At 32.4% G+C, this 24,136-nt stretch overlaps 1 protein-coding gene across 2 annotated transcripts; it reads left to right on the top strand.

Annotated features, from left to right (window-relative positions):
* Positions 1-4,161: 4,161 nt before the first annotated feature.
* On the top strand, positions 4,162-12,411 carry LOC109540340. 2 transcript variants are annotated; one of them, XM_019908689.2, is made up of 4 exons: positions 4,162-4,287; positions 5,969-6,129; positions 6,595-6,757; positions 9,020-12,411. In XM_019908689.2, exons 1-4 carry the CDS (start codon positions 4,267-4,269, stop codon positions 9,062-9,064), a joined length of 390 nt encoding a protein of 129 aa, XP_019764248.2. In that variant the 5' UTR covers positions 4,162-4,266; the 3' UTR covers positions 9,065-12,411. The 2 variants fall into 2 exon arrangements, with proteins under 2 accessions (XP_019764248.2, XP_019764249.2); XM_019908690.2 differs by lacking the exon at positions 4,162-4,287 and adding an exon at positions 5,657-5,756.
* The last annotated feature ends 11,725 nt before the right edge of the window (positions 12,412-24,136 follow it).

Below are 24,136 nucleotides of genomic sequence, written 5' to 3'. Positions count from 1 at the left end.
CGATTTCTATGATATATCACATCGTTAGGATTTTTTTGAAAATTAAGTGTTTGCGAACAATTTACACGTTTTCAATTTAGTTGATCTAAGTTAGTCATAGAAAATAGTAAAAGACATAGAGCATTATTTCCATAGCAGCAAATAATAACAATATCTTTCAATTTTTACATTTACAATTACAGGTTTAAATCCAACTTAAACCTAAGTTAGCTTTATTGCAAATATGAATTATTCCAATCAAGAAAAGCGCGACATGATTGAGACCTAGATTAGATGTGACAAAAATGCTAGACCAGCCTCTAATTACTATTTTGAGAGGTATTGTGGCGGTCATCAACCCTCCTTGAAAATATCCAAACAATTACACCACAATTTGGGCACTTATGAAAGTTTTACGCACCCAAGAATTGAAGATAAAGTAATAAATGAAGCTGTGGAAGTTAATGGTATTGGCCATTGTAAGCCAAAATCCACAGATTTCAACCAGAGAGATCGCAGCAGAATCTGGGACCCAATAGACTGTGACGAGAGTTTTAAAATAACACACATTGCATCCGTATAAATTATCAGCATCCCAAACTTTACATCCAAAGGATGAGGAGCTGCGTGTGAATTTTTGTACAAGGTTCCGAAACAAATGCCAACAAGACATCCAGTTCCCTGATAAAATATTTTGGACCGATGAAACTCGGTTTATAAACTGTGGTATGGATAATCGACACAATGAACATCTTTGGAATCAAACAAATCGTCACCACCTTGAGCAAACGAGACCAGAAATTAAATTTGGGTTTAACGTTTGGAGCGGAATAGTGGGTTCAAAAATTATTGGAACATTTATTTTTGAAAGCACTTTAAATGAGAAAAAAACCTGGATTATATGTTGGTCAACTTAGATTAAGAAACATAATGTGCAATGGTTTGAACATGAACTATTTTGTCGTCACCTAGATCACCGCACCTTTGGATTTATTTTTATTGGGAGCCGTAAAAACACAGTTCAGAAATACAAATACGTATTCCAATTTAAATGCACTTGAAGTAGCATTTGAAAATATTTATGATTGGTCCGCAAGAAAAGCAGTTTATTCAGTTTTAAAGCGTTGCAATGTTTGCATTGATAATAATGGTGGACTTTTTGAATTGTTTTATACTAAAAATTAAAGTTTCTGGAGTTAAATTTTAATTATTATGTATTGGTATGATTTGATTTGTATGATAAATGCTTTAAATGAGCAGCCGTCTTAATTAAAATAAAGTTATTGCAAACTTTAAGGTAGTTGTCAAAATAAATACTGAAGCATACTGTTTTTGTTGGTTACTATGGAAACAATGCTGAATGTCTTATACTATTTTCGATGGCTAACTTCGATCAACTAAATTGAAAAAATATAAATAATCAGACTATGAAGGCTTTCACGGCCGGTTAAATCACATTTAGGAATGTTTTCCGGGCTTTGAAGCCGTGGTCTATGGGGCCATTGCCTCATAGCCTTTGATAATGTCCACCGCAGTTGTGGACGAAACGTCAGGAAGAAATTCCGAGGAAAACATTCCTAAATGTGAAAATATAAATTGTTTGCCGACACTTTATTTTCGAAAAATAACGTACATAACCATAATACGTAAAAATGTATCACAGAAATCGTATATAAAATTCTCTATTCGGTAAAGCAATAATAAAGTTAATAAAACTCAAATTTGTCAAAAAGTCAGTTATTTTTTTTAAGTTTAAAGAACTAGGAGTAATTTAAATATTTATCATAAATAAGTTTTCCTCAAATATTTCTTGACAGATATCAAAATTTGGAAGAATTAATTTTGTTTCGAGTAGAGCATTCAAAACTACAATTCATTGTCCATTTATCCTTTTTCGTACTGCTGTAGTGTCGAAGATCCCTCTACTGGTCATCGACAAAAACTCACCCTGTATATTTAATCTTTGTTATATTTTTATATTTATTCATGGACCCATGTTTCGTATTCCTCTGTAACTTTTAGAGTCATATATACTATGTCATCTCTATCTTGGGCGATTATCACTTGATCGTCCGTAAACTCGAGTGTAAACAGAGAAGTAGGTATTTAGATCTAGTCCCATTCCTCTACACTTTATATCAAAAACTGGCCGCCAAGTCTAAAATATATATTTTCGGTTGATGCACTTTTAAACCGAGCCAAAAATTATATGAGAATCCTTTTGGAAACTTTGTCTCAGAAAATTTGTCTGGTTGACCTTCTTCGTAACTGCTCTAGTTCCGAAGATCTCTGTATTGATTGAAAAAACCTCACCCTGTATGTGTGTGCGAAATAAAGTGGACGTCTTGAAAATCGCAGACGATAATATAATTATCAGATGAGACAAATACAAAAATCTCGATAAAGAGTTGAACGGCGAAGGAAAAGATTTACTAGAAATAAAAGAACATTTAGGACAGGAAAAACAGTACCTAATAGACAAAGCGCAAGTAGTGGCACAACGATATTTCAAGAAAAACAACGCTAAATATATACAATACAACTGTGAAGAGCATACAGAACAAAGAAGAACAAAATACTTGCCTTTGACATGGATGTCCTGCGAACATCTTACAGAATCTCGAGATTACAGCACGTAACGAATGGAAGCATATTGCAAATGACCGATCTCAAGGAAACAATAATAGATGACATCACGAAAAGGCAACTGATCTGGTACGGCCATGTCCAAAGAATGTCCCAAGGAAGAATACATTGCAAGTAGCAATGGAATCGATGACTACCGAACGAAGAACAGGAAATCTTAGGAGATCATGGGGCGGGGGCATAAATAAAGCTATGATTGAGAGAAACCTCACGGTTGCAGATTGTCACATAAGTGCACAATGCAGGAAAAGCCTAGAGGTCAGGTACATACAACTAATTTAATATTTTATAATAATAATTAAAAAACTTATTTATTTACTTTGTTTTTATTTATTTCTAAACGTTGTTTTCTGGATCAAAATAGCAATTTACCAAAATAATTGGTGATATTATAATTTGATATTTAATTAAAAATCTATTCTGCGCTAAGTTCGATTATTCAACATTTTATTTTTTAAATATTACAAGTATTGAGTGTAAAACGAAAATTGAGACAATTGAGTTTCTTTGGTTATAAACAACCACAACAAATAACTAATTAATAAATTTCATATTTCATTCACAATCATTTTTTTTTGTTTTAATGCCTATACTTGAATTATTAACAGGCTAGTGCCTATACTCTACTTCAATACGGCACATACTCAGATTAATTGAAAATCGAATGTACCATTTCAAGGGATTTGCTTAGAAAATGTGAACGTCTTTTCACACGCTTCCTCAAATCCGAAAATTCCGATCCCTAAACCTCTTATTTTACCAAAGCGGTAGCATTATCTGTGCTTTTTACTTGAATTATTAGATTTATACGTTATTTGATACAGGTAAGCAAGTCAAAAAGATTAATGAATCTGCTTATCATTTATAATATGACAATATTGAATTCAACTTTCTCACTTGAGACATAATAGCAATAATATTAATTCGGTTTTTCAGCGGCTTAAGCGGACAGATGATATTTGGAATCAGGAAAATCTTCAGTATTATCTGATCGCTGAAGCCGCTTTCAAAAACACTTTCATTTAATATTACGGATATTAACATCTCCATTAATAATAATAACTATGCTATTTATTTATTCTCATTATAAGTTTAAAAAATTACACAGGTATTTCTCATGACATTACATTTGCAATACATTCTCCTCAATATCATTATAGATAAATATTATCTAAACACAATCTTAATAAAAAATTAGTTTAGCAATGAAATGATTAATGCCTATTTGTTTATTATTGTTGAAAAGAAAATTAAAACCCCCCATTTTAGATTTCAAATTCCAAATGCAAATCAATGTCCTAATAAACAATTTGTGTTATTTCTTTTTATAAAATGATTGTAATTACATATTCATAATTCAAAATCAACTTAACCACCTAAAACGATCAAGTGAATACGGGAAATACAATAACTAAATGATAAAATTAAACATACTCTAAGTCAAGGCAATAAGTGGTAACAATTATTCCCACCCAAGGCCGTTTTAAAAAAGTAGAATTCCTAACGGGAAGAGGGGAGACCTCAACATTTTACCAACGACTTTATGGTATGATCTTTATCCTGGCAATACCGAAGAAGTCAAGACCTATTCAGAACATTCCAGTATGGTTTTTAGGGTATTGACTGTGAACAGACTGTAAAATGGTTTTACATTCATTGGCTGTAAGTATAACTTTCATTATAAATCAAAATTCATTTAAAACCACACTTATTTGTATATTTCCTCTTGCGATTAAACATATAAATTCAGTCACATTTTTTTTGCATCATAAATAAAAAAGTATAGTTTTTAACAAACCTTTCTATTACAGAATGATTGTAAAGAATGAAAAATAAAATAAAAAAGAAAGAAAAATTATGAGATTATTTAGCCTTAGGCAAAGTGTCCTCGCAATTTCAAATTTAAAATGTATTTAATTCTGTGCTTCAAAAATATTAAATTAACCTCGTATGTATAAAAGTGAAACTTTATGTGGCTATTTTTTTAATCTTACGATAACGGCAATGGGAAGAGAAAGCCTCAATTACCCCACGTCATTTTAAAATCTAAAATGTGATTTATTTTCTGATCCACAAATATTCATATCGTGGGCTTAAAGCTAAAACTGAAGACTTCTGGAAACCTATTTGTGTGGCCTTTGGAGACTGTCAGTTTTTGAAGACAAATACATATATTTTTTTAATTATTTGATCAACCAAACACAATTTTTCACTTGGATACTTTTAGCATTAAGCCGACGAAATATATATTTTATAGGATCCTTAGAGAAAAATTTAACAGAATTTAGTTAAAATAGATTTTTTATCTCTCAAATTCAGTACAAAATTTGGAAGGCTGTATTGTTTTACTTGTACGTAGACATTTTCCAAATTTAATCAACTGAAAAACCAATTTATATGAAAGTATTAGCGAAAATAGTGCATAAATTAATGCTTGTGTCGAACAAAAATGATTATCGGCTTAGCACGGGGAGGCCAGTTAAAACTTTCGAAGCAAATATAATAAAATTGATAAAATTTAGATCGTTTCAAATTTTATTTCTCGAGCATTTACATACGAAACATTTGAATCTCAACAGCGGCCTTGAATTTTCTTCTTTTGTTGGCAAGCAACAAATAGATGTTTATTCCAACGCACGCATTTTATTTGCATAAAAAAATGTTTGTTATTTAGAATTTTTCCACATAGCTTTTAACATTTAAATATTTACTTCAGATAAATATATGTGTAGTGGGTTTGAAGCAAAAATTTGTCTGGAATGTTAAACTTGAATTATACATATGCAAAAATCTACGAATTTCGACTTCTAGTACCTATAACACATATCCGCACTTCGTTACTATTCTGAATATTCCCATTTCAATTCACTTTGAAAATAGTATCTTCACAAATTATAAGAATTAATTTCAATTCAACGTGATTAAGTTTGAAATTTTTTTGTTAACGGAAATGAAATTTAGTGTAATAACTCGTCTTTAGGCATTTGGTTCATTTAATTTGCTTCTATTCTGTAAAGAATCCATACAATGGTTTACTAAGCAAACAGAAAATTACTTAGCACTTGCTGTAAAATAATAAATGGAAATAAAGTGGAAATTGGACAAGCCGTTTACAGATGAATCGTATTATAGTAATATATTTTGTGACCATCCATTAAAACATATCTAATTACTAGTAATAAACGTCTTCAATTTTAATTTATGCTCAAAATTTTAATTTTTACATTAGGAATTTAAATGAATTATCAATTGCTTTTGCTTATTCATATCGCCGATTGACCCACTTATATTTGACTTAATACCGAAAATATTTAGATAAAGTTACAAAATTTATTTTTTGCAGTGCATCGACCAACTTTCATTTCTGACAAACAATGCTTTTGTGCATTTGATCATGGACAATAGGGGACAGGCCAAAGGCATTACAGCCACAAGAGGACACAACCCAAAATGTGCAGCGACTTCAAGACATACTTTTTGTGCAAACATCAACGACTATCCTTAGTAAGTTTACATTCATTTTAGTCTGACAATCTCGATCATAAGCAACAATTTTTGATTTACTATGTTGGCGTTGCATGAATTTACTATATTGAAAGCAAATGGGCCCCTAAAAGTCCATGTTTGGTTTTTATTTCGTTTAATAAACAATAACACAACATGAATACAATGAATTCATGTACATAATAATGAGTAATGAATGAATGCATAGTAAAAAAATTAATTGTGAGAATTCAATTATAATTTGAAGATGTTATTTAAAGACATTCGCTCTTAGTTATTACGTTACCTACTTCAAGTTATGAATAATGTTGACACAGCATTTTTCCTTATGGAATTTTGGCAAATTTATTTCACTGCAACAGAAAATAATTTTACTGAAACTAATTTCTAATTTCATTTGGTATTTTCGATGTCAGTAAAGTTTTTGTTAATATGTTTTTATGTAATAAGTTTTTTTTTTCATAGCAAATTGGTGTTAAACGGCATCAGAAAATCTAACATTGACATCAGAAGACTGCTTGTCCACGAGTCGAGGAATGAAGAACCAGATCTGAATTTTGTAAACTCAGCACGAGATTACCGACAACTACAAGCTCAAAGATTGTTGCATTCTAATAACACATCACAGGTAAAAAGCTGGCATTTCATCTGAAAATTATATATCAATCGTTTAGATCAACTTCATATTGTCATTATCTGTATTACAATCCATCTGTATATCGCCCATTTACGTTTCACTCCAAATTACTCGCTGAAACTAACAAATTATTGAGGACTGATTCATGCACTAATAATTATATGGTTATATGGAAATATTGTACATCGCAGAATAATTCGATTCATATTTGAAATAATATTGCTAATAATCAATTAATTGAAGCTATTAATATTTTTTATCTAGTTTAAATTAAATTAATTTTTGCAACCCCCTACGTGAAAAAAGCAATCACGGTACATCAATATACAGAGTGTTTGACCAGCTAACTATCTAAAATATTTCAATTATTGGGTTGTAAATGACGACGTTGAAAAGATTCCTAATTGCTACATAAATAGATCTGCAAAAGCTTTGTTAACAGCTACAGAATGTTGAGTTATAAGTATAGGTAGATTTCTTTAACGGTTTCAACTTCAACCGTACGGAGACTTCTTGCGTCGACAATACTCGGAATCATAAATTTGTCTTACATTGTTATTTGATCAATCTTTCCAACGAACCAAATATCACTAAAATCCGTGAACAATGAATTGAGAAAGTGTTGTGAATATGAATAAGGGAGCGAAGAAAAGTTTAGAAAAACATGAGTGAATGAAGAATCGACAATAATACTCAACAACATAAGATAATAATAATCAGTTCTTGAACACCTACAACTAAAGACAAAAGAACTGGATCTAAAACGGTCCGAGTTTGACGTCAATTCTTAGTCAGAGTTTCAAAAGCCATCCTCTAGTTGCTAATATCACTCCAACTTGATTCAAATATTTTTGGTCTCCTCATTTATATTAATTTATACAAAAACCTACAAGTGTCAGTTTTAGTGGCTCTGAAATGTAAAGACCCTTTAGTTAATGTTTAGTTGATCGATTTGAATCGTGAGGTTGGTGTATGTTTGTTGCAACCCCTTGTGTAGGTTGGAATTAACTCATTTGACCACAAATCACTTTTTCTTCTTTTTTTTTTGCTTATTGATAAATGGATGTTAGAGATCACGCCTTCCATGACTCTAGCTGAGTGTGTGGATCAATCTTTGAATGTCACCCATGCCATTTTACCATTAGAATGGAGATATTTTTGTTAATTTCCATTTACGTATTTTGTGACCGGGATCCCTATAAAGAGTCCATCCTTTTAACTTTACTGTTTTGAAATTTTGATTCCGGTTTATGGGAAATCGTCCACATTTTTCTACAAATAATCTAATTGTATGACAATGCTTTGCAGAAAGGCGTACCAAATCAGTCATATAATTGTGCTTGCTGGAGCAGCATGTATGTTATTACAGTTCGGAATCCACAAATATGATCATATTTCATATGATATATCTTATATCTGAGTTTCGCTGTTTCCGAGTTAGAAACAATAAAAACCGACTTTCTGTGGAAACTAATGATAATAATCCCAAACGTTAAATTTAAATTCCAGATATTGATGAATTAGGTGTTCAATATGTTCCCCATTTTCTAACCTACATATTCTATAGGATGGTTTTTAATTCTCTATTGCAGCTAAGATAATTTCTTGATTTCTTCTACTTTATATTTTCAGTTTTGAGGCTGCTGTTTCCAAAAAGACCCCCAAAGAAAATTTCCTGAATTAGTTAAATCCCATCCAGCATTGAAAATACTAACCCACACATGAACTGATTCCCGGATTGAATGCTTTGATTCTAGAAAAGCTCTACATTTTTCAATCTACCAACAATGCACATTTGCTCTATTAAAAAGTTGTGTCGAAGTCGAAAATGAAATAATGGGCAAAATGGGCTCAGTGCTCTAAACGTTGTATCTTTTACAAACAATTTTTGAGTTAATTATTACCTATAAAAACTGTATAAAGGCGGTCTTTATATATTTTTAAGAGTTCTTCGTATCATGCCAAGTGTTTCAGACACAGGAATTGAATTTTTTTTATGACTTTCAATTGTAAAATTACACCAATATAGGACAAAATTTAATTCAGAAGAAAAAACTGCAGAATAATTTCTAACTCTTCATTTTCATGTTTTTCGTTCGAAAGTTTTTGTTATATTCGAAAAAACCAAAACTTCCAACCTAAATTTATAAGTAATTATAATATATGTATAAGGTTATAATAGATCAGTTCATACAAACTGCTTAACTACTTAAGGCACGATTTAATTTACTTTATTTATAACGTTTGTTTCAGATACTTTTTCCAACCAACTGTCGAATTACCAGATGCCAACCGTAAGTGATTTAATGCCAGACTATGTTTGTCTGTGATAAAGTATTTGTATAATGTTTTGTCATCAAAATCTATTTAATTGTATTTATTTCGTTCACACGTAATTTCCGTTTGATGGTCTTAACAGTTATGAAATCGTTTAAAAATAAAGATATCTTAGGTACCAACCATTAAAAAAAATTACTTACTTTCATTGGCAAGCGCAAGTTTTTACATTTTTCTACCTCATTGAAGCGAAAGAAATCGATAGGAATTTTTTCAATGCAATCTTCACAATAGGCTTTCAATATTTCATAAACTATCGTTAAAAACGGTTAGTATCTGTATTTAACGGCGTTTTTCTAATTGGTATCGGAGATTTCAGTATTCCCGTATTTCTCAATTCTTGTAAAGTGTACTTAAAGAGTGAAGAGAGCAGCCTTTGAATCGATCTGACTTGAGCCTCGGTAGTTTTCAATCCAACGCGTTTATGCAAATAATCGGGCAACAGTGAGATACCAAACGGTGCAATAGAGCTAGTCATCACTATCACCAACGAAGATCCCGCTTTTGTCCTGCTGCATTTCTACGTAATCAATCCTCACCAACAGACATAAATACAATCAAAAACTAGTTATTCTCAATCGAACCGGAAGTTTTTTTCAAGCAAATTATCCGTTTTCAAGACAGTTATAGTCTGATCAACTCTTCTGCAAAATGACGTTAGACAGCAAATGACGGACGCCTGTAATTAAATCGCATGTGTATCTATCTCTCAGCTACAGTTGATTGTTGTTGACCATTCAGCGAGCTATTAAAAAGGTCTCCCACATTATCATATCAATCTAGCAACTCTGTATTAAAGACTGTATATTATTTTATTTCTTTAAAATAATTTCGATACTTGAATAAAGAAGTTCTTCATTTTATATTGTATCAAAATAGTCAGTCTTGCTTTAGAGACCACTTTTGTATGTTATTAATTGGCCCTCAAGATTTAATAAAATGTCAAATGACAATTGGTATATCCATCCGACCTTATTGTGGCGTTTCGGGCTGATCAAACAAACAGAATTAGCTACGACGTGTCTAATGATTAAAACTCAATATCGGACAAAGCGCGTTATACGTGACGTAAGATTGAAGAGGAGTTGACAAACTGTTTGTATATTCTTCTGTGCGTTCTGGGGAAAGCAGAAAGTTTCTAGGGCAATCTTTCTTATAGTCAAGAAAGCTTTATCGAGCAGGAAAAGGGATCACAGCATACACTACTGAATCATACATCGTTGATCTAGACATACTATATTGATTGATTAGATTGGTTTGACCAGTGGTGTATGTTTTGGCTCTGAAAATACTGACGTGAGTTGACTCGACTATAATCAAGTTTACACTCGCAACTCGCACTGAACTGTTATTCTAAAGGTCGGTAATTATTAAATGCAGTTCCATATTCTCCATTTTTTTCTTCAGCACTAAAGATAGCCACGATAGAATTTATAGCATATTATATTGTCTAGAACCGTCCAGTAGTCCAGAAAGGAACTTTTGCCGTCCACTCGGTATATGCAATTTTGAAGTGAATTAAAATGTCACTAACAAATATTATTTTATATCGGTATTCTTTAGAAGAGATATTAATTATTGATAGGTTATTAACATTTGAAAATGACATTGAATTATTGTATTGCTTATTGCTTGCTCGTAGCTATTTTTAAGGTTAAGAAATGCGTTAATTACCTATATTGCGTTACACGTACCAGAGTGCGAACAATACCAAAGCGGCTTAATACTCTTATGCCAAAGGCATTCCATTTTTAAGTAAAAAGTTAATTAAACAAATATTTAACATTCACCGTACAACACAAGTCAGATCGTTTAACATCAACGAGGCTAGCTCAAACTTCAATGTCCTAGCAAATATGTGTATAAATGCTTCAAGATGTGTTTCTCAAATGCATTAACCAGCTACTATCATGTGTGAACTTGCATTAGGACTTTGGCATATCTGAATCTATCAGGATGGTAAAGTTTATGTAAAATATACGGTTTTCCTTCCTTCTTCACTTTTTACCTACGATAAAAAATGCGTTTTTTTTATTTTTTTTGTTCAAAAAATTTGCCTTGTTTGTTGCTTCCAACGTAATTGTAAAAGGATGGTATTCTCTCTGGAATCGGTGATTGTTGTGACCACATATGCTTAAAATAGATACTGTGAGATCGACAGTTAGTATCTGTCCCAAACAGTACTATATTACACTTTTCGTTCATCATGATCAAGCACAATACAATCAGATGTTGTCGTCAGTGTTTTCGTTCCAAACACCGGAATTTTACTAGTAATGAATCTGTTAGCTTCGGGTTCTACCCCGTCTACTTCACAGTGCCTTTGTAAATATTTTGATAGAACTAGATAGAACTTGATTTGTTATTGTTTGGTTTTACATTTACACCTCACTTGCGCAAGTGAGGAGCCATCGGAATTGCGCACAAATAGTAGATCGCATGTTGCACTTTTTGAATGCAAGGCACCAACTAGAAAATAGTATCTGTCCGTACCACCTAAGCTGTATGCCAAGGCCAAAAAAAATTTAGAAATAAAAAAAATCTTGGCATATCTTCTCTCGGGGTTCATCACTGATCTGATGCCACTTTTATCGCTTTGTAAATTTGCTTCATATAGAACATTTTTGCGCCATAAATCAATAGACAATCTTCAAACTTATGAATTCACGGCCGACGCCCACTTACCTATTAAGCCAAATACCAAATCAAGATAACCATGAGCCCAGGGAAATCCTTAGACGATAATGAAAGTTTTGCCAGCAGCTAAGCTAATAGGTGCAGCGCCATCTTCGCGAAGCAAATATTAGCGTCCCTGGCAAAGGGGCGTACATTTAGACCCGAAATTACTTTCTCGTTGTCTAAACGTTTCCCTATATCATTGGTATTGATATTTTGCCGAATTAGGATAAGCCTAAGGGAAAAACCGGACGTGAATATGAACACCTGGAATCTTTCCATATCAACCCAAAGAACCCCGTTTTGACAATCAAATTAACGCTTTCATGCCAGCACCTCCATACGCTTAATTATTTGCTCAAGGGAGACCCTTAGCTAACATTTTCACTGTCCTTTATATATTATCCCAAGGACTTTATGTATAAAACACTGTCGTTCGTATTTCTAGTGGTACACTAAGTGGTTTTACTTTATTACTTTGAATAACAGTTTGTACACCAAATAAGACCATCAAACATCAACGAGATTTCCGGGTCCAGTTTAAGCAATATAGCACACTATTGTAACATTATTGATAGTTATATTCAATAATAACATGTTATGTTGACAACAAAATAAAAATAATACATTTATTACGTGTTTGTGTAATCACCCTTTCCCAAAGCTCTGGATATGAAACTGGAATGTTTCGTAACCATTTAACTTGGCTACTGAATGGCAGAAATTGACTTAATTGTTTTTAATTGCGTGATTTTTAAAGTAGCATGTCTGGACATTTTATTTATCGTAGAAATTGTTACCAACAAGTGCCATAGGAATTGAAGAAATTTGCGGGTTTCTGTCTTCTTATTCCATGAATATTTGGCACGTAAGAAAACGTTTTATCGCGGCAGTTAAGGTAGAATTGAAAAATTTGTTCAGCTTCTACTTTCGATCACGTGGAAGCATCGTTACTGGCTTTACTTACTTTGTCTTCATCAGCACCTAGATATGTAATCACCCAAATTTAATTCAAATTGTCAATCTTGTAACTTTTGCAGCTTTTAGGTGTGTGCTGAAATCTAGCTTATTTCGTGCGTAAAGCATTATTAAATTGATCTATTCTGGAATTAAGAATTCCGTATAGTTACATATCATTGAAAGATATAAGCTGCTAGACAACAAAAGGCCACCATAAATAAGCATTCACGTATTTAAACATTATAGAGGATCGCTTATTTCATCACTGAAAAAACCAAATAGAAAGAAATTCGCTCGAAACGTAAATAGGATTTTCCTTGGAACTGGTGAGTTTTTCGGGTTTTTAGGTCGTAGTAAAATATAATTTGTTCTTGACGTTTCGCAAGCACCAGTGGCTTGCTTCTTCAGAGATGGTTTGCTCGAGAGCTTACACGTGCTCGCGAAACGTCAGGAGCAAATTCTGGTTTAGGACGGCCTAAAAACCCGAAAAACACACCAGTTTCACATGTCTGCTCGTCATTATAGAAAAATCGTCTTAAATGGTTAGACTGAAGAGGCTTATGAAGTAGATACCTACTGCAAATAGGCGATTTGTCACAAAGAAGGCACCTGCAAAAGGTGTCAAAAGATAGGCTTAACATTAAAAAAGTAAACACTTTCCTTAAGATTTAATCGAAGTTTAAGTTGGTTGTTACTATAGATCAGCTAAAGCGTGATTTTAAAACCGCTGTTATAACTGTGAATGTAACATGTGAATGTGATTTCACTTGTGGTGAAAATACATTATACACTTAAAAAAAACTGATTTTTTAAATTTTTATGTCAATGTTTGTAGGCTGCATGCACTCGTTGTGCATGTTATAATATGGATAGCCTAATGTTTATATATGTTTATGTACCATTGGTTCGTGTGTTTTACTAAATTCGAAGCCCAAATTTGGTAGCACATCCATATTAACATATATAACCATATTAACATATATATGACATTAGGCTATCCATATTGTAACATGCACAACGAGTGCATGCAGCCTACAAACTTTGCATAAAAATGTAAAAAATCAGTTTTTTTTAAAGTGACATTTACTAACTTTTTTGGTTCTGTTTAGTTTGGTTTCGTATTGTTTAAGCACAGCAAAATTTTCAAGCTGGACCAGAAAAGTTTGTTGGGGCTATTTGAAAAAAGCGGTCAATGAAGTCGAAGTTCAGATAATTAATATGGATAAAACGTTGACTAAAGAGGAACCAAATTTACGAGTGTATATCCTTTACTGAAAATTTCAAGTTAAAATACAAGCAAAGGCGCTAAACCATAATAAATATTAGGCACCAAAATAAATCGAGATCGAAATTTAGAAGATAATCTAGTATGAAGTTAAATTGTAGATAAAGGTAGAAAAACCGAGTAAAAAATGTTGTTTTCGAAAATGAAAAATCCCGATTGAGAATACAAGACGTCTTTAATTTATAATTTAATTCACAGAAGAAAACACCAATAAATGCAACAAATTAAATTCCAAGAAATAGAAAGTGCAATTCACACAAACCGACACCTATTTTACATGTTTGCTGTTACGTTTGTAACAAGGCAAGAAATTGAAATAACGCAATACACAATGCAGGTACTTTCTCGTCGTTCCTCGTAGCATAAATATTATTTGCAATAATATCATAAAACAAAAGTCAACAATATTTAAAAGCGATCTGCCAGGAAAAATGTAAAGCCAAACTTACCAAAAGCTGTATCGAATTACCAGGAAAAGACAAAAAAGGTGTTTAGTGTACAGGAAATAATTCTAAGCCCTACTGAAATTGGAATGTAAGAAAGATGTGAAATATCTGTTCGCTCTGAAAAACACCTCCGCCAGTTCAAGCTAAGTGCTTTTAAAAAGGTCTGCATTTTTCCGTACATCCTGCGTATTAGATCTATCTTACCAGGTTTCTGCAAGCTGCCAGGTTTCACTTGCACCAATAGTTCACTTTACTTTTCATCACCAAAATTCTAAAAATTTGCAAGTTTTCCAACAAAAATCTGATAATTTGTACAGTACAAACATAATTATGTAATCGTTTTCGTATTCCGAAATTGGAAAACCGGATTTTTTCGGAATGCGTTAAATGCGACAATCCTGAATCTTTCAGGATTTTTTCGGCTCATGCGTGCATAGTCGGTTTTAGGGGCGAGTGTTGTACTTTAAAACGTTTTTTAATTTGTTTTCATACCACTTTTTTAATGCATTATTTTGACTGAAGCCATCTTCTCTAGTCAAAACGACATCATCAAAAAATGTACAGGATGCCGACCTAACTCGAACGATATTCTCAAAATATATATGGGGTGAGCAAAAGTATTCAAATGCTAGACCTGAAGAAAGGTTGGCTGTAGAGGCATTTCTAGTAGGCTCATTCCACTATCGACAATGGCAATTATAGTAAATATAAAAAAACAGTTAATATATTTTTTCTGTCGCTTCACCGTATTCATGTATGTTGAAGAAACCGAAAAGCAATCCGGACACATAAATGGTGCAAATGCAAATCATTAATCAATTATATAGTCCGATTCTTAGAAAGCGTGAGCAATATTACGAGAGGAGACATTCAAAAATTTTACGAACACCTTAAATAGTCTGTTTCAAAATTCTCGACAGATTCAGATAGAACACATTAGATAATTCGACGCACAGGGCCTGCAGCTCATCATTAATTTGTATTTAGTGTAGTCTGTCCCGTTATTTGTGCAGAAAAGATGTTGATCGTTGAATAAATGGTTTTTTTTAAATCCATGACCAACAAATTATGACCAAACAATGTGACATCATTGAACAATTGTAACAATAGTTTCGCCTCGTAAGCCAATGAAAGCGAGGAAGATATCATATTTCATCAGGCGGTAAAAGAATAATAGTGATGAGATACATATATACATATATACATACATATACAGAAGGCTTCCCAGCCTTCTTATGTCAAACCATTAGCACCATGAGGAAGGCGACAATAAATTGCCGAAAGCTGAACAAGTTTTTATTTTTTGACCACTGCACAGTCCGAATTCCCAAGCAAAATAACCATCTTTAAAAAAAACAATACATTATTCGTTATTGGAAATTCAAGTCAAAGGTAAATCAAATTTCATGTCTTCATACGATTTAATCACACATCTCTGGCTTCATTTACGATATTAGAAGGGCTAAGTTCATATTTCAATTTCCTTAATTATTCCTTATTAATTTACTGCATAATTTCTGCAATTTTAATGGAAAGTTTTGAAAAAGTTGGAACTGTGGTTTTTAGTCGTGCGAAAATGTTACCGTAATTACAGATGAAAATGTATACTTAAAATTCCTTATTTATGTACAAATTGAGTAGCTGAGAAAATTGTCCATCATTTATCTTCCTTCATAGATTATCTCATTCATTAATTTAAATATCAAATTAGTAGGAATGAAATACCTCTTGACATATACTTTTGTAGAAAGTCCCCATGCGATTCACGGTCATTCTGATAAAACAGATCTTTTAAGTTATTCTCAAAATAAAAATCTAAGGGATTCATATCAAGGTTACGAGTTGGCCAAGGAAATTCTCTACGACGAACAATCCATCTGCCTGCAAATCGTTCTTCGTTCGTTTTTTTACTTTTTCCAAAACATCGTAATTTCATTTGAACATTTAAACGAGCTGGCAACGGTCCAATTTTAGAATTGTTCAAAATTCGTCAAACATATGAGTTCAAGTGTTCATTTATTGCGTTTTTTTCTTCGTTTTCGTCTTTTTTTAACCACTTGAACCGTTTTTTAAACTTAACCATTTGAACCACCTACGTTGAATATCAACTTTCCGATCACCAAGTACCCTCTATCCTATACAGAGTTTTTGTAAAATGTTAATTAAAATTTTATAAATTATAGAATTATTTTAAAATTGAAATACAAATTTTAGCTGCAGGTATTTCTCTAATAGAGAAATATCTTACTTAACATGTTTGGTTAAATCCAATTCCTTTCTCCAAGCATCTAGAATATGCAGTTATACGAGAGCGTCATTACCGATCACCCCATATTTTCAACCTAAAAAGCCGTATTCTGAGTTTCATTTGTAAACGTAATCGCTTCTGATGCAAACTGTTCGAGAGCACTGCAGAACAAAGATGTTATTCGAAATTAAACTACCGCTTCATTTGCGATTTGAATCAATCTCCCAGTTCGGTGATTAGCCATCTCCTGTAGGGATATATCAATTATGGCCTTCATAGATTGAAATTGAATATTGTTGACTGCTGGTAGAACATAATTTTCCTGATGAATGGATTTGGGTTGCTACAGTGTTAAATACAATCAGGTTCAAAATAGTCCTTTGTTTTCGAACAGAATGTAATGCGGGTGTTAAGCTGTTGAAAAGACGCACATAAGTATATATGCAAAAGGAGAAATGACCCGTTGATTCAATGTTTGCATTATGCAATAAGAGGTTTTTGTATATGCTCTGTAAAATAGATTAGCTTTTTCAAAAGATGAAGTTAGAGACTAAATATCTGCTTGGAACTTTTCACGAAAGGAACTACTACTCCGTTTAAAGTTCAGCAAGTGAACGAATTGCTTTTATTGCAAAAGTTGATAAGTCCGAAATTAAGTGATCTATTAAATCAAGGATAACTTCGAAGTCGTTCGTGGATAAGGACGATAATTTAGAATAAAGCTGGAATAGCTCTCCATTATATTTTTTATTCAACTGGCACAATACCGACATCGAAAGGGTTGCGAGAGAAGCGGAAATCACAGAAAAAGTGACAAAGGCAAGGCGCTTGCAGCATAGAATAGATATCTGAGTGGTCTTTAGAGCCCATTCACTACTCTATAGCCAGTTGCCCATTCTTGCTATTCGTGCACAATTCATACAATCGAGCTTATTATATTCTACAATAATGGATAAGGTGTAACATACGATGATTTGGTGGGCATTTGAACGACTTATTGCATACATAGCATTTTAGTCATTGACACTGTGTCTAATCGTTTTTGATAGATTTTGCACCAAGCCGTTTTCGTTTATACTGTAGCTGAGCGATATAAATTAGTAGATGGATTTCAGCCAAAAATTATATGTCCAAAGCAAAGCCCAGACCTTGACTAACACTCAAATAAAAACGTACGGAAGAAAATATTTAATATTAGGAACCAATTATTACGAGGAAATACTTTTAAATTCTATATTTTTTATAAAGGAAATATATTTTAGAAATATAACTCATATAGTGGCGAGAGCTTTCTTATTAAAATACTTTAGAAATACCTGAATTTACGTTTASATACATAATTCATCAGCAGATAAACTGTTGTGTAATCTTGGCCTTATAAAATACTGGGTAAAATGTTTTTAACAATGTTTAAAACATTTTTATGAAAGCCTGCTACATTTCATAATCTGGAGGAACGTCTTTATGTTATATAGTTTATATATACACTATTGTTTGATATACAACCTGGCTCACCATTTAATTTCCCTGAAAATCCTATTAAGCATGTCTTCGAAATTAATTTTAATAAAAATATTTTTTACCATTTTTAAGACCCCCTCTAGGATTCTAAGATTTTGTTTCATACAATAAAAAGTTATCCTTGACTTTAAAATGAAAGTGGACCTAAATATATCAAACTCAGAAAAAATCATTACAATTACTGCATTGCGAACTGGCACTTAAGATAAAACTGGAAGATAAAWCTTAAGAAATTTATTTTTTATAACTGATTAKAAATGTATTTGCCCACTAAATAGTTTCCGTTTTCTAGGTTTATATSAATTTTATAATAAATCACGAATTTTACATTAGAGGGCTGAGAAATCCCGGTAATTTGTAATGATCAAGGTAATGMCATAGGTACGGAATAAATCCTAATTTTTTGAGCATRARACTCCCCGAATTCGTTTGTGGCTACTAAGTGTTTYCAATGTATGGATGCAAACAAACAACGTTGATGAGCSATTGAGTTACAAATTGATGCCAAATTAGAAAATAMATTTTTACTCAGTAAAATCAAAAAATGAATAACATATAAATTTTTATTTAAAAGTATACCATGTATGGTATATGCACTTGATAATTCGAATGCCGCAAGGCCTCGACTTTAATACTCAATACTCAATACTCAAACTGCCTCGACTTTAATTTATTGACTCGCACGAAAAACATGTTAAGAGATATTTTCTCCTCCTAATTGTTCGTAAAATTGGAAATATTTTTGGCTTAGGAAAAGTCTGGGCTTTATCACTTTTTTATATTGAAAGGTATCCATTTCTATTGATATACTTTGAGCACATTATACAGGACGATTCAAAATTTGCGTCAATCCTTTTAAGGGGTGATAGAGGCTCACTTGGGGAGTACGAAAAACATATTGAAAATTTTTTATTTTTTTTATTTCTAGAAGATATTAACAGTTGAAGATCAAATTTCAACTTTGTTGTTAAGCATTATTTAGAAATTGTTCCATGTTTAATTGGTAGCATATTGGAATGCTTAAGCATTCAAAAAGAAAAATTACGATCTTTGCTTCAAATAACGAAAATTTTTATATAAAAAAAGTTCTCTTCTACAATTTTTTGATGAAAAATCACAGCGGCAATGATGTTATCTGTCATTAGCAGATAGTTACAGGTGGATAGCCCTTGTCTCCAAACCCCACAGAATTCGAGGTTATGAGACCAGGGTGACATTTCGAAAGTACGTTGCGCAGTCAACGAATCTTGCTGAATTTACCGTTTATCCTTGTCACTCTGTGTAATTCCATGGTTACCGGAGTTTTTAATAATTACGAAGCAACAGGTATTTGCGCAACGTTAATTAGGCAGATTACCTTGAAAAACATTGCTGCCGTATTTCTGATATAGTTTTTTTTGTAAATTTCTCAGTTTTTAATAACAATTAATTTCTTTTACTATTTTTTCTGTACTCCTATAACAGCGCCAGACAACACCTCCAGAGGAATGACGACAATTTTGAATCACCCTGTATGTAAGAATACATGTTTCATATACAGTATTCTCGCAACTTCGACCGTCCGAAACCTTCTCGCAACAAGGGAACATATTATTGTCTGCCTTTTGCAAGATGCTCTTTTCATTAGTTTCGGTGCTGCCAATACAGAATATTTCTTTATTTAATGAACAAGCGAATGGTAGATCAATTAAATTGTTCCAGTACTTCAAAAATAATAATAGAGATCTGAACATGATCTGAATATGAATATCCGATTCCGAAAACAATTATTGTTTTAAGATTACAATACTCTTTAGGGTCATGTTAAAGCTAATTGCTAGCAACCTAGCGCATAAAGCCTTTAAGATTTTTTGGAAACTTATTTCCAAATATTTCTCTAACTACACAGCAAACGCCAATTTTGGCCTTTGCCGAGAACTTTAGAAAATAAAATGAGTTTTTAACATTAAAACATCGCATGTGCGCAACTACCTCCTGACTTTCTAGCCGATCTATATATCTTTTGTGGCACCATAAACCAGCCAATACAGGAAATTCTATCTAAACGCTTTTGATGATTGTCACATCTACATTCTTGACTTACTTATATTTCATATTTTTTATATTTGGAAATCATTACACCTAATTTTAACCAAAAAATTGATTATAACAACGAAATATATTTTAAATTATTTATTATTGATTTCTAAATTAATTTATTTCTAGTAATCAAATTACAAATTAATTTATGAAACCAAATCTATTATAATAATGCTGAAATTTACAATAGTGAAATGTAACCCAAACCCGTCAAATATTTGTAGTGCCGACGACAAACAAACAAATTAAAAACCTCATTTACTATCCAATACGCTCAATTTAAAACTTAAAATTACTTTTGGTGTGATTAAAACTGCCGATTGTCGGTGTTAAAAATTGAATTAAAATCAGATTTGTTTGGAGTATTTGTGCAGTTTAATTTGTATTGACACAACGCTGTAGATCTGTTAACAGGGCGTTTTGTTAGTCCATAAGGTGGAAGCCTGAAAAATAGATTGGTTTAATTGTCGATAAGAATTGATCTGGCTGAATAAATTTATATTTGGAGACCTTAAATGATTAGAATAAAAGTGTATCAGTATTTGATGTGGACGAACAGAATTAAAAATAAGTAATAGAAGATAATAAATATAAATATGAGCGAATCGAAGCTTTTCGTTGTGAATACCTGAAATTGCGTTTTCTCGGCTCACAAAAAAGCATCCAAAAGCACCGAAATCGGCTTGAGGGAAACATAAAAGTCACAATTCCGAATGGGATTTGTAAACTTTACGATATTATTCTTGTGCTATTCTCACTTATAGAAGGCTTTTATCAAGATTTCTCCAAGTTTGGCTCCTTTCAAAAGAAACCATTCAAAAAGAATTGGCAAAATTGAAACCGCTACGTAGCGGAGCGAAGCGGCATTTCGAAGAAAAGAGAGATTCCGATTTATTTATCAGTATCACTATAAATTTAATACGTTTTGGTTCACCTAATCACGGATATCATGGAAGTAATAAGAACGGGTACATAATTGAACCAATATTCTCACATAATATATTCCCGATGACATTTTCTAACTTATCACCCATGCGTGTTTTACATAACTTTTACATAACTTCTCGCCGCTCTGTTTATGACACATTATATAAAATATGATAATACTAATTTAAAAAATGTTAGTGTTTTCACATACTTGAATAGTTCTTGTAGATTGACTGAAAGGTAATGAAAGTTTAGTATGGAGAAATGAGAAGCACAACCAGAGCTCAAGATATATATTAAATATATATTTGGAAATATACGACTTATTCGACATAATTCGATCACTCAATTACGGAACTGATTTACTAGCTATACAATAAATAGTAATTGTTTTCTATTTGATGCTGAAAAACATTGACGTACTACAATTGCCATTTTCAATTGGTCCATTTTTCTATAAATTTAATTATTTTGAACTAAAAGATATATTTGTGACAATACAAAAAGGAATAACCAAAAGAATGTATAAAAAATATATGAAGGTTTTAGTTGACCGTAAATTTAAAACAGAGGCCAGAACATGTAGGAAATATATCATTCAGTCCAAATACAATACACAATTATATTTAATATATTTCAACAAACTTTATATACATTGCATATACATTTATAAAAAGATCATGCATTTAACATATCTTTTGACCTATTTGGATATTTTCCTTACTTTTTTACACTGTGTCCTAAGGTAATACAATTCAATTGCTAATGTTGTTAAACTCAGTAACACACAATAACAAAATAAAGAAAAACTTATTTTTTTTACTAAAAAATGTGTTCAACCAGTTTAGAGAGATAATTATATCTTAGTTAATTAAAACGTTAATTCATCTGTAAATATACTTTTTACAGTGTTGAGAACGCAAATAAATTAAGAAAAACTCCAACAATTCGCCTAACTATTGTATGTTGATTACAACCCCAATGATCTTAATATGAATATATCATATAATAGCTACTTTTATAAAATAACTAATAAACATGTCAGGCTTGGCTTGGAGAAAAATTAAATTGAGTAAGTAGTATGCTGCATTTATTTTCCAAAATAATAATTAAGTTCTGTTTCACATATTTCTAAAAGTGAAGCCAAATAATTAAAGAGCAAATATACCATTCTAGTAGTAAAAATTAAATAAAGCAAATTGCGAGTTTGATGAACTTAAGCGGTGAAGAAACTGATACCATCACAGTCTGTTGAGAACGAACCCAGGACAGACCCAAAAAATAGAAATAACTGTTAAATGTCAAGAATCATATATTATAGCAGCAACTTTTAAAAATGCTAAATTAATATTTTCTTGTTTAACTGAATTTACATCTATGATTAATTATTTTCAATGGTTTTAGCTTATAGTTGTAAAAAATTGTAACTCGTGCGCCACGTGCCACTTAGAATGTAGGTAAGTTTGAGCACTTAATTAATAACACCTAAAATATCAAATAGAAAAATGCAAAAATTTCACATCCTATCAATTATTGAGACGGAAAAAATAGCTTTTTTGATCAATGTTTTACGATGTTTAGATAATTTGTAAAACATATCCAAAGCTGCAATCTCGAAATAGTTGAGCTAACAAAATGGCGCATATTCCACCGCATAATGGCGTTTGGAAAATGAGAAAAGCGTCTATATTTTCTGCCAATTTGCACTAATTTTGATGGCGTTGTGGCGCGTTTTCTATTTTTCCTCCATGATTGTAATTTCTTACAGCCGACTGCTCTCGACGCTCGGCCTCAATATTACATTATCATTATTTCCACTCGACATTTATCCAATATTTAACCTGTTTCTGAAATTCACTTTAAATACAATTACCTTCTGTAATTTTTTCGTTTTTTTTGCATTTTTCAAAATCAAAATGAACTTTAAATTGTTATTTTTATTGCTATAATTGTCCATGTAGGTACAATTCGAAATTATAATTTTGACAAACTAAAATTAGAATAGAAAAAAATAATTCACGATTCTCCTACATAAAAATTATTCAGAAGGATAATTAAGCTTCAGATTTAGAAGACCCTAGTGTAGAATCGAATAAAACAGAAGTTAAAAAAAACTAAAATTAAGTAGTTTTACTAATATTAATCCTAAATGCAAAGATGGTCCCACCTGATAGCGGAAAGGAAAATGAACGTATTGCACCCCCGAAAGGGGGTGCAATACGGGATGGCCTGGGGCGGGACGTACCGACAAGACACCAACAGGAGAACATCCTTTTCGCTGGGAAGCTGAACAACAGTGTTTCAGGCGGAATTATATGCAATCGGAGAGGTTGCCACAGATAGGGAAGTTACATAAAGGCCAGAGGGAGTGATTGAGATCTACTCCGACAGTCATACTGCCCTCAAGGCACTCTCAAGTGTTAAGATGAGCAGCAGACTGACTGATTGCTGGGATACCCTGAACAAAGTGGCAGAACAGAAGCAAGTAAGCCCTGGTGTGGATTCGGGCGCACATAATCAGCGGAGAACGAGTGGGCGGCCGATACACTGGCAAGGCTCGGATCTTCTGAGAGCCCAATAACTGTCGAACCTCACATAGGATTAAGTAAACGACCGGTAGCAAGCGCTCTAAATGACTGGGCTCTTAGAGGCACCTCAGAGATGTGGAGAAAGGAGGAAGGGTGTAGTCAAGCCAAATAGTTGATAGGAACCCCCAGTGACGCCACGGCAACATCCAAATGGTTGATGTCAAGGAGTCGCTGGGCCCTGAGACCTCTGATTGGGGTAATGTCTGTGGAATGAACAGATCTACTAGGAATTTAGAAATCCACAATGTGTAATAGCGGAGGAAACATTATACCACCTATTAGGAGTCTGCCATCACTGGTCGT

Source organism: Dendroctonus ponderosae, unplaced genomic scaffold (assembly GCF_020466585.1).
Source record: "Dendroctonus ponderosae isolate FM_Combo_2020 unplaced genomic scaffold, Dpon_F_20191213v2 Dpon_F_20191213_3, whole genome shotgun sequence".
In the NCBI taxonomy this organism is placed as follows: Eukaryota; Metazoa; Arthropoda; class Insecta; order Coleoptera; family Curculionidae; genus Dendroctonus; species Dendroctonus ponderosae.
The sequence above is the reverse complement of the archived record's forward strand: the minus strand, read 5'-3'. Positions and strand labels throughout refer to the sequence as shown.